Below are 14,915 nucleotides of genomic sequence, written 5' to 3'. Positions count from 1 at the left end.
CCACTACTGATGCTGCCCTCACCCACATCTCCTCCATTCCTGGACATCTGCACTTATCCCATCTTTCCACTGCCTTAACAGTTATAGAGTTCCTCTTGTCCTTACCCACCACCCCATTAGCCTTTGCATGCAACACATCATTCTCTGCAACTTCCACCATCTCCAAAGGGATCCTACCACCAAACATATCTTAACCCCTCCCTCCTCTCTCCGTTTTCTGCAGGGATCGCATCCTCCATGATTCCCTTGTCCATTCATCCCTCCCAGCACTTATCCCTGCAAGCAATCAAAGTGTTACACCTGCCCATTCACCTCAAACCTCACCTCCATTCAGGGCCCCAGTCTTTCCAGGTGAGGCAACACTTCACCTGTAAATCTGCAGGGGTCATCTACTGTATCCAGTACTCCTGATGTAGCCTCCTCTACATTGGTGAGACCTGTTGTAAATTGGGGGGACCATTTTGTTGAGCACCTCCACTCCATCCACCAAAAGTGTAACTTCCCTGTGGCCAAACATTTTAATTCCCATTCCTGCTCCAATATGCCAGTCTATGGCATCCTCTTGTGCCATGACAAGGCCATTCTCATGATGGAGGAGCAACATCTTATATTCTGTCTGGGTAACCTCAAACTTGATGACAAGAATATCAATTTCTTCTTCCAGTTAAAAATAATATTTTTCTTCACCTCTCCTCTCTTCTATTCCCCATTCTGACCTCTTACCTGCCTATTACCTCCTCCTGGTATTCTTCTCCTTCCCCTTCTCCCATGGTCCACTCTCCTCTCCTATCAGATTCCATCCTCTCCAACCTTTCCCTTTATCTTTCCCACCCACCTGGTTTCACCTATCACCTTCTAGCTATCCTTCCCCCCCACCCACCGCCGCCACCTTTTTATTACAGCATCCTCCCCCTTTCTTTTCAGTCCTGAAGAAGGGTTTCGGCCTGAAACATTGACTGTTTATTCACTTCCACAGATGCTGCCTGACTGCTGAGTTCCTCCAGCATTTTGTGTTTGTTGTGATGGAGTCTAATTTGGTCAAATATAAAATGCTGCACTTGGCAGATCAAATGTCAAAGGACAATACACTGTTAATGGCAGGACTCTCAACAGCACTGATGTTCAGTGGGATCTTGGTGTCCAAGTCTGTAGCTCCTTGAAAGTAGCTGCACAAGCTAACAAGGTGGTAAAAAAAGCACAGTATGTGGCATGTTTGCCTTTTAGTCACCAATTCACGAGTGTCAAATGATACGTTGCAGTTTCTTAAAACTCTGGAGAATTGCATCCAATTCTGGTTGGCCCATTATAGGAAGGATGTGGAGGCCCTGAAGAGAGTCAAAGCAGTTTACCAGGATGCTGCCTGGGTTGGAGGCCATGCGTTATGTGAGGTTGGACAAACTCCGATTGCTTCACCTGAAAGGGCGGAGGTGGTAGGGGTACCTGATAGAAGATTGTAATCTTGTGAGGTTCATAGATAGAAAAGACAAATGTTATCTCTTTTCCAGTGGCACAATGTCTACATTTAAAATGAGATGGGGCAAGTTCAAAGGAGGTAAGTAAGGCAAGATTTTTATTCCAGAGTGCTGGGTGCCTGTGGGGGTGGTGGAGACAAAAACAAAAGAGGCACTTAATCTTAGACAGACACATGAATATGCAAAGAAAATTGAAGGATGTGGATTTGTGTAAACATAAGACTAATTTAGTAGACAACAAACACAACATGCTAGAGGAACTCAGCAGATCAGGCAGTACCTAGGGGAAATGAGTAAGCAGTCCACGTATCAGGCCATGACCCTTCTTCAGAACTGAGAAGAAAGGGGGAAGATGCCAGAATAAGGTGGTGGAGTGTGGGGGGGGGGGGTGGGTGGAGGGTGATAAGTGAAGCCAGGTAGGTGGGAAAGGTCAAAGGCTGGAAAAGAAAGAACCTGATAGGGTAGGAGAGTGGACAATAGGGGGGGGGGGGAAGAGAGACCCCCGTGGAAGTAATAGGCAGGTTAGAAAAGGTAAGAGGCCAGAGTGGGGAATTGAAGAAGAGGGCAGTAGGAGGGAATTTTTTTACTGGAAGGAGAAATCTATATTCATACCATCAGGTTGGAGGGTACCCAGATGGAATATAAAGTGATGCTCTTCTACCCTGAGGGTGGATCATCTTGGAACAGGTTTAGTAGACTTTTGATTACTAGTTTAATTAATTTGGCACAATGTTGTGGGCTGAAGGACCTGCTCCTGTGCTGTACTGTTCTTTGTTCTATGTGCTCTATGTTCTGACATTCTAAGGACAGATGGGATTTTACAATAACCCAACAATTTCAGGTCACATTGTTAAAAGTTTACTTTATTTTTCTCATGAACATTGAAGCATAAAGTGAAATATGTTACTTGCATCAAATCAAATCATCCAGGATTGTTCTGGGCAACCTGCAAATGTTGCCACACTTCTGGCACCAACATTACATGCCTGTAACACAATGTCTCTATCTGTATGTCTTTGGAATGGAGGAGAAAACCAGAGCACCCAGAGGAAACACATGCCATCGGGAGAATGAACACTCCAAGATATAAAGGTCATATACTAACTGTCAGAAACCTGATTTTAGTATAAACACAAAAGATTCTGCAGATGCTGGAATGGTGGAAGAACTCAGCATCTATGGAAGGAAATAAACAGTCGATGTTTTGGGCCAAGACCCTTCAACAGGACTGGAAAGGTGTGAGAAGCCAGCATAAGAAGGTGGGAGAAGAAGGATTACAAACTGGAAGGTGATAGGTCAGGGGTTCCAAACCTTTTTTATGCCACGGACCCCTTAAAGAACTGAGGGGTCCGTGGACTCCACGTCAGGGACCCCTGTGATAGATGAAACTAGATGAGGGTGAAGGTGGGTGAGTGGGGCAGGGAGGATGAAGTGAGAATCCTGGAGGTAAAGAAGAAAAAACCTGGTAGGAAGGGAGAATGGGCCATGTAAGAAAAGCAAAGAGGAATGCAACAGTGGGAGGTGACAGGTAGGTGAGGAGAAGGGAAGGGGGCAGATGCTACATTGATGACTGTGTGACTCCCTGCTCCCATGCTGAGCATCAACTTTGCCTCCAATTTAAACTCTGCCCTCAAATTTACTTGGTTCACTCTCTCCCCTTTTTTTGATCTGTCTTTATCTCTGGAGACAGACTGTCTACTGATATCTTTCCCCCTGTATAGATGCTGCCTGACCTGTTGAGTTCCTGCAACATTTTGTGCGCATTGCTCTGGTGGGGTGAGGCGAGGGAAACACTTGAGACTTGTAGTTCCATTGAGATGTATTTACTTAGAGATACAGCATGACAAGGCCCCTCCAGCCCACACTGCACTACTCAGCAACCCCACCTATTTAACCCCACCCTAACTGCAGAACAATTTAAAATGACCATTTAACCCTTTAACTGATATGTCTTTGGAATGTGGGAGGAAACCAGTGCACCTGAGGAAACTGAAGAATTAATGCGAACCAAGTTTTTAAAAAATTGTAATTTCTAAAAAAATGTATTTTGTGCTACTGCGTGATGGGATATTAACTATAGTTCTGGTTACCACAAACCCCAATCCAACTGCACTTACTCCAATTTCATATTTCTAAGCCATTTTAGACATACATAAAATGACAGAGGCATTTGAAAGGTTAATTAGATTAATGAAATATTCAGAGAATGGTGGGATATGGAACAGAGGGGATTTGTTTAATAAGGCATCAGTAGCTTAATTAGTTCAGCACAACATGGCTGAAGAATCCATTACTGTGCTGTATTGTTCTATGCTCTATTTGTTCTGGTGGGAGGATATGTTTAAAGCGGATGTGTGGAGCAATATAAACAAAACAGAGCTGGTGGGTACCTTGAGCGAGCTGCCAGGGATGATAGTGGAAGCAAATGAGCAAATGTGACAGTAACATTCAAGAGGCTGCTAGATAGTCACATGAATATGCAGGATTTCACTAAGTGCAGGTAGAAGGGATTACATTATTTCGGCATCATTAGGCATCATCTTAACTAGTTCAGCAAAACACAGTGGGCCAAAAGGCCTGTTCCTGCCTGTACTGTTCTATGCTCTAGTACCATTAATGAACTCACATTCTTTAAGAGATACATGGTTTACAAATAGGTCCCTCAACTCACCTGTGAATCATCAAACAGCCATTACAGCAAGGGTTCCCGCCCTTTCTTTTACCTTGGACCAATACCATTAAGCAAGGGGTCTGTGGAGCCAAATTGGAAACCCCATTTTACAATGATCCTATACTAATCCTAATTTATCCTCCTCACATTTCCATCAAATCCCCCTAAATTTCTACCATTTAGACACATGCCAATTAACCTCTCAACTCACAGGCCTTCGAGGGGAAACCAAATAACCTGGAGGAAACACATGTAATCTCAGCAAGATAGTACAAATTCCACAAAGACAGCACCCAAGGTCAAAATGAGCCTCCCTGTTAGAGCTATTACATTTTTGTAATGCTGCTTTGTAAACTAACCTATACAAAAACAACTTAACAGTATTAATATTCTCAAAAGACCTACAAGGTTCATGCTGCTTTTACAAATATGAGATAAAATTTCTCGATTATCAATCTACAATATATCTACATGCACTTCCAAACATTTTCCAAAATAAGTTCCATATCAACATTCATAATAGAAAAACTCTGTGTGAACTACACAATCCAAAAATCACCGATTTCTGGAAGCATACAAATGTCTGGTATTGATCCTATTATTTTACAAGCACATTTTTTCTTGATGTTGAGAATTATGTTTTGCTTGCCTGTCTTTTGGAGAAGATTTGGACATACATAATTTTCTTTTAAGGTTACTGAAAAAGACATTTTTGAACACAAACAATTCTTGGTAATCTGTGTATCACACAATACTTGCTGAACAAGCTTTCCATCAAATCAATTCAAAGCTACCAAAATAGAGATAGAGAAGAATTCCTTGATTCATTTTATATTGTATTCTACCCAAACCCAAAGGAAATTCTCACCAGAGCTACTAGACTGAACCTAGTAGTTCTGAGTCCGGAAATTAAGTGTAAACTCTGCTTGTCTACTCAGAAATGCAGCTCTGTTCTTTCACCATCACTGGGGCAAAATCATGGAAATATTTCCTTAATAGGGAGAATTCTATTTCCCTGACACTTCGAGTCTTAATTAACATTTGTGCCTCATTGTAAGAAGAATATAAAAGTTTTCGAGAGAGTGCAGAGGAGATTTAGCAGAATACTGCCTAGATTACATAGCATATCTCAAGAGGATAGCAAGGGCTTTTTGAATGAGCTAGGTCTTTCCTCTTTGGAGAGGAGGATAAGAGGCAGCTTAATAGAGGTGTACAAGATGAGAAAAGGCATAAATTGAGTAATTGCCAGAGACCTTCCCAGGGCAATGTCTAATATGATGGGACATAATTTTAAAGTGTTTGGAGGGAAGTATGGAGGGGTGAATGTATAAGTCTTTTTTTTAACACAGCGTGGTGAATGAATGGAATGCCTTGCCAGTGCTAGTGGTAAAGGCAAATAAAGTAGTGGCATGACTCTTAGATAGGCATATGGATGATAGAAAAATGGAGCGCTATGTGGGAGGGAAGGGTTAGATTAAGCATAGAGTAGGTTAAAAGGTTAGCACAACATTGTGGGCTGAAGGGATTGTATTGTTCAAAGTTCTTAAAAGCACTACAGCAGTTCAGGAAAGCATCTCACCACCACCTTCTCAGGAGCAACTAGGGATGGGCAATCAAATGCAGGCACAGTCTATGAAGTCAGTAAACAGAGAACAAAGCAAACGAGGTATCTGAATGAAGCACATTATTGAAAGATACAAATCTCCACATAACTTGATAACATTAACAACCACTGTAGTGCCAGAAAGCACATAAAAAATACATAAAATAGGAACAGTGTGGGCCGGCTCTTCAAATATATTCTGTAATTCAGTAAGATCATGGCTGAAGAAGCAGTACCAACCTGTGTACAGTAGCCGTGAGCTCCGATCAATGTACTGGTGGGGACATCAAAGTCAGATTTTACTCTGGAAATAATTCAAAATGTTAACACTTTAAAAGGTTGCTTTAGAATCTCTGCAGCACTGACGTTTGTGTGCACTAAACTGTAAATGCAACAAAGACAGGTTCAAGGACTTCTCTTTGATATAACCTACTCTTCCAATGACTGCAACTGCTCCCATTGTTGTCCACCTGACCAGGATCACCAAATAAAATTAATTAATCTCATCGTTCAAACCGCAGAGCTTTACAAAGCCAACTTCAAGAGAAACAACATAGCAATATTAATCACAGAGACAGAGAGAAGATCATTCAGCTATTTACATTCACAGGACATAGGAGGAATACAGCACACTTGTGCCAACCATGATGCCAATTTGATCTCCACAGCGACTCAATGAAAGTTCACTCTTCCAACATTATTGCTCTCTTTCCCTCGAAAATGGGTATATGCGTGCCCACACTATACCTTTCATTTACAGGAATTTAGAGGAATCAACAGAAACATCCGGAGCTGGAACTGTTCTGTAATTATTATTACTGCTAAATTCAAATTAGTTTTCATTATGAGTGAAGACTTTTTAAATGATTATGTTCAATGAGAATAATTAAAATGAGAACTGCAAAATTTTTATGAACTATAATTGTATTAATTCAAGTTGTGCCTACAATTTGCCTGCTAACAAGATCGAGTTTGTCACTAGCAGTTATAAAACCAGATTAGCTGAAAACCTCAGCTTTGCATTTCAATTGCAGTATGATCTTACCATTACTGTATTTCACTATGGATTTTGTGGCTCCAGCATCACTGCACAAATTGAGCAATTTCAAGTTCCTGTTATCAACATCTCTGGAGATCTATCCTGTGCCCAACATATTGATGTAGTTTCAAAAAGGCACAACAGGGCTATATTTCATTAGGAGTTCGAAGAGACTTGGTATGGCACCAAAGACTCTTGCAAATTTCTACAGATGTACCGTGGAGAGCATTCTAACTGGTTGTACCACTGTCTGGTGTGGAGGGCTGACTGTACAAGATTGGAAAAAGCTGCAGAAAATTGCAAACAGCTAGGTCCATCATGGGCACTAGCCTCCCCAGCATCGAGGATACCTTCAAGAGGCAATGCCATCCATCATTATGGACCCCCGTCACCCAGGATACACTCTCTTCTTATTGCTACCATCTAGGAGGTGGTACAGAAGCCTGAAGACACAATTAACATTTCAGGATCAGCTTCTTACACTCCACCATCAGATTTCTGAAGGGACAATGAACCCATGTAAGCTACATTGCCTCACCACTTTCCGCTACCTTTCTGCACTACTTATTTAATTTATATACTTCTTATTGTCATTTATAGATTTTTTTATTATTATTGTGTATTGCACTGTATTTCTGCCACAAAACTTTCATGATATATGGCAGTGATATTAAACCTGAGATTCTGAGTCAATTGGCAATGATAAATATGCTGATTGATGAACCACACACATCTGTAGATGCTCAATTTCATGGATAATATGTTATCCATGATCCTGAATATATCCATATTGAACTTAGCTTAGTTTGTCTTAAAAAAAACCTTTCCTGCCTTTCCAAATGTACATAGTCTCCTTAGAATAGTGTGGTAAACATTCAAAGGAATTTTTCGAGATCATAACCAATGCATCCACCATCCATGAACCAAGTCCTTAAGACTCCAGGATGTAGGTTAAGAGGTACCATTGACTTTAAAATAATCTGCCAAAGGAACTCAGCAGGATAAGCAACATCAGTGGGAGGAAAGGAATTGTCAATTCACTCCAGCAGGTTTGTGTGGTGTTCCAAATTCTAGAAAATACTGTCTCTCTTGTCAGCCTCTAGTCCCATAAGTTTTGCCTACCATCTTTTCTCTGGTGATTACACTGTATTATTTTAGGTTCCTTCCACTGGATGGGAATGCATGCACTGTAAATACTATGAACCAATTTTTATAATGCCTACCCGCCATCAAGGATATATTTACAGAACGGTGCCAGTAACATCATGAAAGATCCCACTCATCCTGCTCATGAACTGTTTATCCCATCAGGAAGGAAGCTACATAGCATCCATGCCAAAATCTCCAGACTCAAAAACAGTTACCTTCCCCAAGCAGTAAGGCTAATCACACCTCCACCCACTAACCCACCCTTCCACACCCCCAACCACCACTACTTTATAATTTCCTGTACAGACACTCCTGCATCTAGCGTTACTTTATGGACATACAATCAATGTATATAAGCAATCTTATTTATTTATTTATATTTAGTTTTTTTTATTATGATGTTCTTTATCTTATTATTCTGCATCAGATCCTGTGTAACAATTATCTTGTTCTCCTTCACTTACTTACTGGAAACGAGATTAAACAATCTTAATTAGATGGTAAATACTTACTGGTAATTGTGTATTTATTCACATTTAATTCCATATCCGTACTTTAACCTCTAACTTAGATCTGACATAATTCTTTACAACTGTTGAGTGTTGTTCTTGATGCATTCCTAATACATGTAAATGCATATGGCGAAAATAAGTTGATTTTTCTTCTTGGATTTTCAATTGTTAATGAGATCCCTTGTAATTTTATACATTTTAGTGAAGTCACTTATGAAGAAATACGGCTTTCTATGCAATCTTTTCATTCAAACGATCAATTTAGTGAACATTCCTTTCCAACCTGTCTAGGGTGAGTTCTCCTTTACCTATTCATTTTTTGGACATGCACCTTAATGGTAAGTCAAACATTTATTGCCCATCTGCAGTCGCTCTCGAGCTGGGTGATCTCGAGGCCCTTCTTGAACCACTGCAGTCCTTCTGGAAAAGCTCCCCCACAATGCTACTTGATAGGACACACCACAATTTAGAGATACCAGAGAATGCAGATTGTACGGCAAACACACACAAAATGCTGGTGGAACTCATCAGGTCAAGAAGTATCTATGGAGGGGATGAGCAGTCGACGTTTCAGGCTGAGACATTACTTCAGACCTGGAAAGGAAGGGGGGGAAGGAACGGGGAGGGGAAGCAGTGCAAGTAGGCAGGTGAGGGGGAAGGTTGGTAGGTAGGGGAAGGGCGGGATGAAGAAAGAAGCTGGGAGGTGATAGGTGGAAAAGACAAAGGGCCAGAGAAGAAGGAATTTGACTGGACTATGGGAGAAAGGGAAGAAGGGGCATCAGGAGGAGGTGATAGGCAGATGAAACACAGAAACATAGAAAACCTACAGAACAATACAGTTCCTTCGGCCCACAAAGCTGTGCTGCACATGTACTTCCTAGGGTTACCCATAGCCGTCTATTTTTCTAAGCTCCATGCACCTGTCCAGGAGTCTCTTAAAAGACCCTATCATATCCACCTCCACCACCATTGCTGATAGCCCATTCCATGCACTCACCACTCTCTGCGTAAAAAGCTTAACCCCCAACATCTCCTCTGTACCTACTTCCAAGCACCTTAAAACTGTGCCCTCTCGTGTCAGCCATTTCAGCCCTGGGAAAAGCCTCTGACTATCCACACGATCAATGCCTCTCATCATCTTACACACCTCTATCAGGTCACCTAATCAGGAGAGGAGAAGAAGAAAGAGTGGAGCCAGAGTGAAGAAGAGGGAAGCTGAAAGGGAATAATTACTGTAGTTGAAGAAATTGATGTTCATATTATCAGGTTGGAGGCTATTTGGTGTTGTTTTTCCAGCATCTGCAGAATCTTTTGTGATTATGCAGATTTTGTAGTTTAGAGCAAAAACAAACTACTACAGAAACTCAAGAAACTGAGCAGCATCAGTGGAGAGGAAGGGATTATCAAAACCATGAATCATGATGCAGGCTCTCAAGGTAAAACAGCAAGAAATCCTTTCCCCTCTACAGATACCGCTCGACCCGCTGAGTTCTCACAGCAACTTTCTTTTTTAAAAAATACCACAACTGAGCCTGAGTGATGATAAAGAAACTGACGTAGTGTGCCACTTAGAAGAAACTCTGATGGTGATGGCAATCTGATTACCTACTGTCCTCATGCTTCTTGGGAGCACAAGCCTTGTTAGAGTAGCCTAAATAAATAATTACAGTGTATTTTATAAACAAGTAGACACAGTGAGCACTGCATCGGATTAGGAGGGATTGAATGTTTAGGGTGTTACATGGAGTGTCAATCAAGAGAGTTGTTCAGGATTGCTGAACTTCCACAATGTATTGCTTCTCATTCACAATCAGGTTGAATATCACCGGCATATGTCATGAAATTTGCTGACTTTGAGACAGCAGTGGAATACATAATAGAAAAACTGAATTACAGTAAATAAATATATCTCACACACACACACACATATATTAAAGTTAAATAAGTAGTGCAAAAATAGAAATAAACAAAGTCATAAGGTAGTGTTCATGGGTTCAATGTTTATTCAGAATTTGGTTGGCAGAAGGGAAGAAGTTGCTCCTGAATTATTGCTTGTATCTTCACGATTCTGTACCTCCATCCTGATGGTAACAATGAGAATAAGGCATGACCTGGGTGATAGAGGTCCTTATTGATGCCACCTTTTTGAGACATCGCTTCTCAAAGATGTCCTGGATACTACAGAGGCTAGTGTCCATGACAGAGCTGACTAAATTTACAACTCTCTGCAAATTATTTTGATCCTGTGCAGTAGCTCTCCCACACCAGATGGTGACTGCAGCCAGATGGAATTCTCTCCACGGAACATCCATAAAAATTTGTGAGTGTTTGTGGTGTCATACCAAATCTCCTCAAACTCCACATGAAATATAACAGTTGTCGCTCCTTTTTCTTGGGCACTGGTATAATTGTTGCCCTTTTGAATCTGGTAGGAAATTCCAACTGTAGAAATGAGAGACTGAAATTTCTCATTGAGATAAGCAACCAATATTGGGCTTTAGTACTCTATAAGTGGAATAAAACTTGGTGCATCAATAAATGAGTTATTTGCTGTAGGAGGAACATCTGGAAATCTCCAGAAAGGCCCTCTTCATTGCTGCTGTGAGCTCTGGGTCTCTGCTGAGAAGAACAGGCCCCCAATCCTCGGGGTCGCATTGCTGGAGGCCGCTGGCGGGGGCATCTTAATACGCTTGGCAGAGGATGGTGCTCGGAGAAGCTGTGCCAGAGGGGATGGTTGGAGGCTCGGAGGTTCGACGGACTCGGAGTCTGCTGCAGTCAGGTCGCTTTCAGTGTGTGCTGTGTCTGTGAGGCTGGGTCCGATGGAGCTTTCATTGTGTGCTGCGACTGCAAGGCTGAGTTGGGCGGCGCTGTGGAAGTCCATAGCGGGGGTATTCTCTTCTGCGTGGGATGATGAGTCTATCGGGACCCTGAGGACTTGTGGAAACTGTGTGGTGGTTTCTTTCGACTTACAGTCTTTTAACATCTTTGGACTATTTTTACTGTGCCCATGGTCTGTTTTTTATCAATTATGGTATTGTTTGCACTGTTGTAACTATATGTTGTAACTATGTGGTTTTGTGCAGGTCTTGTAGCTTTAGTTTTTGGTCTTGCTTTGTCTGGTAGGTTTGGAGCTCCTTTCCGGGGAACGTGCTAAGATGGTAGCACGATATTAATATGCAGCAGCCTCTCCGGACTCTGGATTGGGGATTGCCAAATATTATGCGGATTTTCTGGTGTAGTCTATTTCATCATGTGCTTTGTTGATATCATTCTGGAGGAATTAAAGGTAAGGCTCCATGGCATAAAAAAAGTTGGGAATCCCTGCAATGGAGGTATACAAAATGATGAGGAACACAGAGATGATAGACGATAGGAAACTTTGTCCTATAGAAGAGGCAACTAAAACCAAAAGCTTTAGATTCAAAATAAGGAGCAGGTTTTTTTTTAGAGGGGATTAGACTAAGAATATTTCATCCAGAGGGTGGAGGAAATCTGGAACATAAAGATTAGCTTTATTTGCCACATGTACTTTGAAGCATACAGTGAAATGTGTTGCTTGTGTCAGATCAAATCAGCGAGGATTGTGCTGGGCAGCCCACATGTTTTGTCACACTTCCAGCGCTAACCTAGCATGGCCACAACTCACTCTATGCTTTTAGGATGTGGAAGAAAATCAGACTACCTGCAGGAAATCCATACAGTCACAAAGGGAATGTACAAACTCGTTACAGACAGAGGCAGGAATTGAACTCCTATCTTATAGCCGGTGCTATAATAGTATTATGCTAACCAATTTGCTACTGTGCAGCCTAAATGAGTGATGCAGGCAGAGAATTTCAAATATTTCAGAAAAGCACTTGAATTGTCAAGGCTATGGATCAAGTGCAAGTAAATGGAATTAGTAGAGATAGTTGTATGGACATGGTAGGCCCATTTCTGTGTTGGAAGTATCTATGACTCGACCTGCATGAGTTCCTGGCAGTCTTTCCCCTCTCCCACCATGTTGATACCGAGGAACATGGAAAAGATACAATAGTGTTGTGGTTAGCGTACGCTTTACAGCGCCAGAGATCCAAGTTCAATTCCTGCCACAGTCTGTAAGGAGTTTATATGTACTCCCTGTAGACCACGTGGGTTTCCTTCGGCTCATATACCAAAGATATAATATTAGTAAGATGTGGGCATGCTACGTCACCGTCAGAAACACGGTAACACTTTGTTGCACAGCCCCTAGCACAATCTCTGACTGTGTTGGTTTGCCGATACAAAACGACCCATTTTTCAGCCATGGTCTTATTGACTGGTGAATCAGGCTTGACAAGCCAGGTGGCCTACTCCTGCTCCTATCTCTTATGTTCTGTATGTTTCAATGTACATATGGCAAATAAAGTTACTGGCTATTATTTATTTTCCTCCCCGTGCCTTGTTTGGCCCTTCAGGTGGCGTTTCTTTAGCAACTGTTTTACAAGGCTGAGTTGCTAGCTCAACACTCAACCCAGCATGAATGGAAAGCATGCCAGGATTTTGTTCCAATGTTCAGGTGCAGGTACCACTATACCACTGGCATAGACTTTGACTATTAAGGATACATAGATTCACTCTCTCTTGTTGAAGATGATCATTGCCTGGCCATTTTTTTTTTGTGAACCATTTTTTTTCTGGCTGAATATCAATAAAGAATGTCTGTCTGTCTGTCATGCTGGAAAGAGAGTTACTGATGAAGCAGTCGAAGGAATTTAGAAGATTGAGGGGGGATCTTATTGAAACGTATAAAATTCTAAAGGGATTGGACAGGCTAGATGCAGGAAGATTGGTTCTGATGTTGGGGAAGTCCAGAACGAGGGGTCACAGTTTAAGGATAAAGGGGAAGCCTTTTAGGACCGAGATGAGGAAAAACTTCTTCACACAGAGAGTGGTGAATCTGTGGAATTCTCTGCCACAGGAAACAGTTGAGGCCAGTTCATTGGCTATATTTAAGAGGAAGTTAGATATGGTCCTTGTGGCTAAAGGGATCAGGGGGTATGGAGAGAAAGCAGGTACAGGGTTCTGAGTTGGATGATCAGCCATGATCATACTGAATGGCGGTGCAGGCCCGAAGGGCCAAATGGCCTACTCCTGCACTTATTTTCTATGTTTCTATGAAGATGTTGGGTCTAGGACACTGCCCTGAGAAATACCTACCAGAATGCCCTAGGGCTGAGATGATTGACTTCAACAATCCCAACTATCCCTGTGTGTGAAATACACTTAGTAGCCGCTCTATTAGGTACACCTGAACATTAATGCAAATATCCAATTAGCCAATAATGACATAGAACTCAATGTATAAAAGCATACAGACATGGTTAAGCAGTTCAGTTGTTGTTCCGACCAAACATCAGAATGGGGAAGAAAGCTGATCAAAGCGACTTTGACTGTGGAATGATTGTTGGTGCTATACAGGGTGGTCTGAACTCTCAGAAACTGCTGATCTCCTGGGATTTTCTCTATAATTGAAAGAGAATGGTGCAAAACAAGCAATAAAACATGCAGTGAGTGCAATTCTATGAGTGAAAACTCCTTGATAATGAGAGAGATCAGAGAAGAATGGCCAGACTGGAAGCTGTAAGTAACTCAAATAATCATATGCTGCAACAGAGCTGTGCAGAAGAGCAGCTCTAAATGTACAACACATCAAAGCTCGAAGTGGACAGGCTACAGCAGCAGAGACCACACCGAGTTCCACTCCAGAATCTAATTAAATAGCTACTAAGTATATGACTCCAATCATTGGAGTATGTTCTCCTTGAAGACCAATTACATCAGCTTTACTGGGACTTTACGATACCACACTTGGTCACACATTGTCAAGAGTAGTCACTTCCACCCAACATTAAGACATTCAGCTCTTTGAAACAAAAATGTGTCCTTCATCACTAAGGTGTTTGTATGTGGTCTCAACTACACCCAGAGTTTCCATGCCCTTGAAGTCTGTGCAATAAAGCTAACAGACTTGGGATTCTGCAGATGCTGGAAATTTTGAGCAACACAAACAAACTGCTAGAGAAATTCAGCAACTAAGGCAGTATCTATGGAGAGGACAGAAAGGTCTTCTTGGTTTGTTTCCCCCCATGGATGCTCCTGACTTGATGAGTTCCTTAAGTATTTTGGTATATCAGTTAGTATACAACACTGAAACCCACAAGACAGACCAAAGTCAAAGTTGAGTTAATTATCACATGCACATGTACATGTAAATCTGATGTGGGTCTCAGTAAGTGATGCATTGGCACATCTGTAAAAATAGACTGCCTTCAAATCTGACATATGCATCAAACATACTTAGGGCCAAACAACACAATAGCTGGAAGCTCCGACTTCCATATTTGCTCCTGGGATACTGACCACCCCAAATCCTAAGGTACAACTAAACAATAGTGTATCAAAATAACACCAGTTCTGAAATAACCAAGAACATTTTTGCATTTAT

At 41.6% G+C, this 14,915-nt stretch overlaps 1 protein-coding gene across 3 annotated transcripts in view; it reads right to left on the bottom strand.

Annotated features, from left to right (window-relative positions):
• The window catches only part of mindy4 (MINDY lysine 48 deubiquitinase 4), a 331,295-nt gene that overhangs the window by 62,327 nt on the left and 254,053 nt on the right, over positions 1 to 14,915 (bottom strand). For all 3 annotated transcript variants that reach the window (XM_059971726.1, XM_059971727.1, XM_059971728.1), the window contains exon 14: positions 5,987 to 6,050. In XM_059971726.1, coding sequence (XP_059827709.1) covers positions 5,987 to 6,050 — 64 coding nt within the window. The remainder of the gene's footprint in view (positions 1 to 5,986; positions 6,051 to 14,915) is intronic.

Source organism: Hypanus sabinus, chromosome 6 (assembly GCF_030144855.1).
Source record: "Hypanus sabinus isolate sHypSab1 chromosome 6, sHypSab1.hap1, whole genome shotgun sequence".
Lineage (NCBI taxonomy): Eukaryota > Metazoa > Chordata > Chondrichthyes > Myliobatiformes > Dasyatidae > Hypanus > Hypanus sabinus.
Note: the sequence above shows the minus strand (reverse complement) of the source record. Positions and strands in the feature narration are given on the sequence as shown.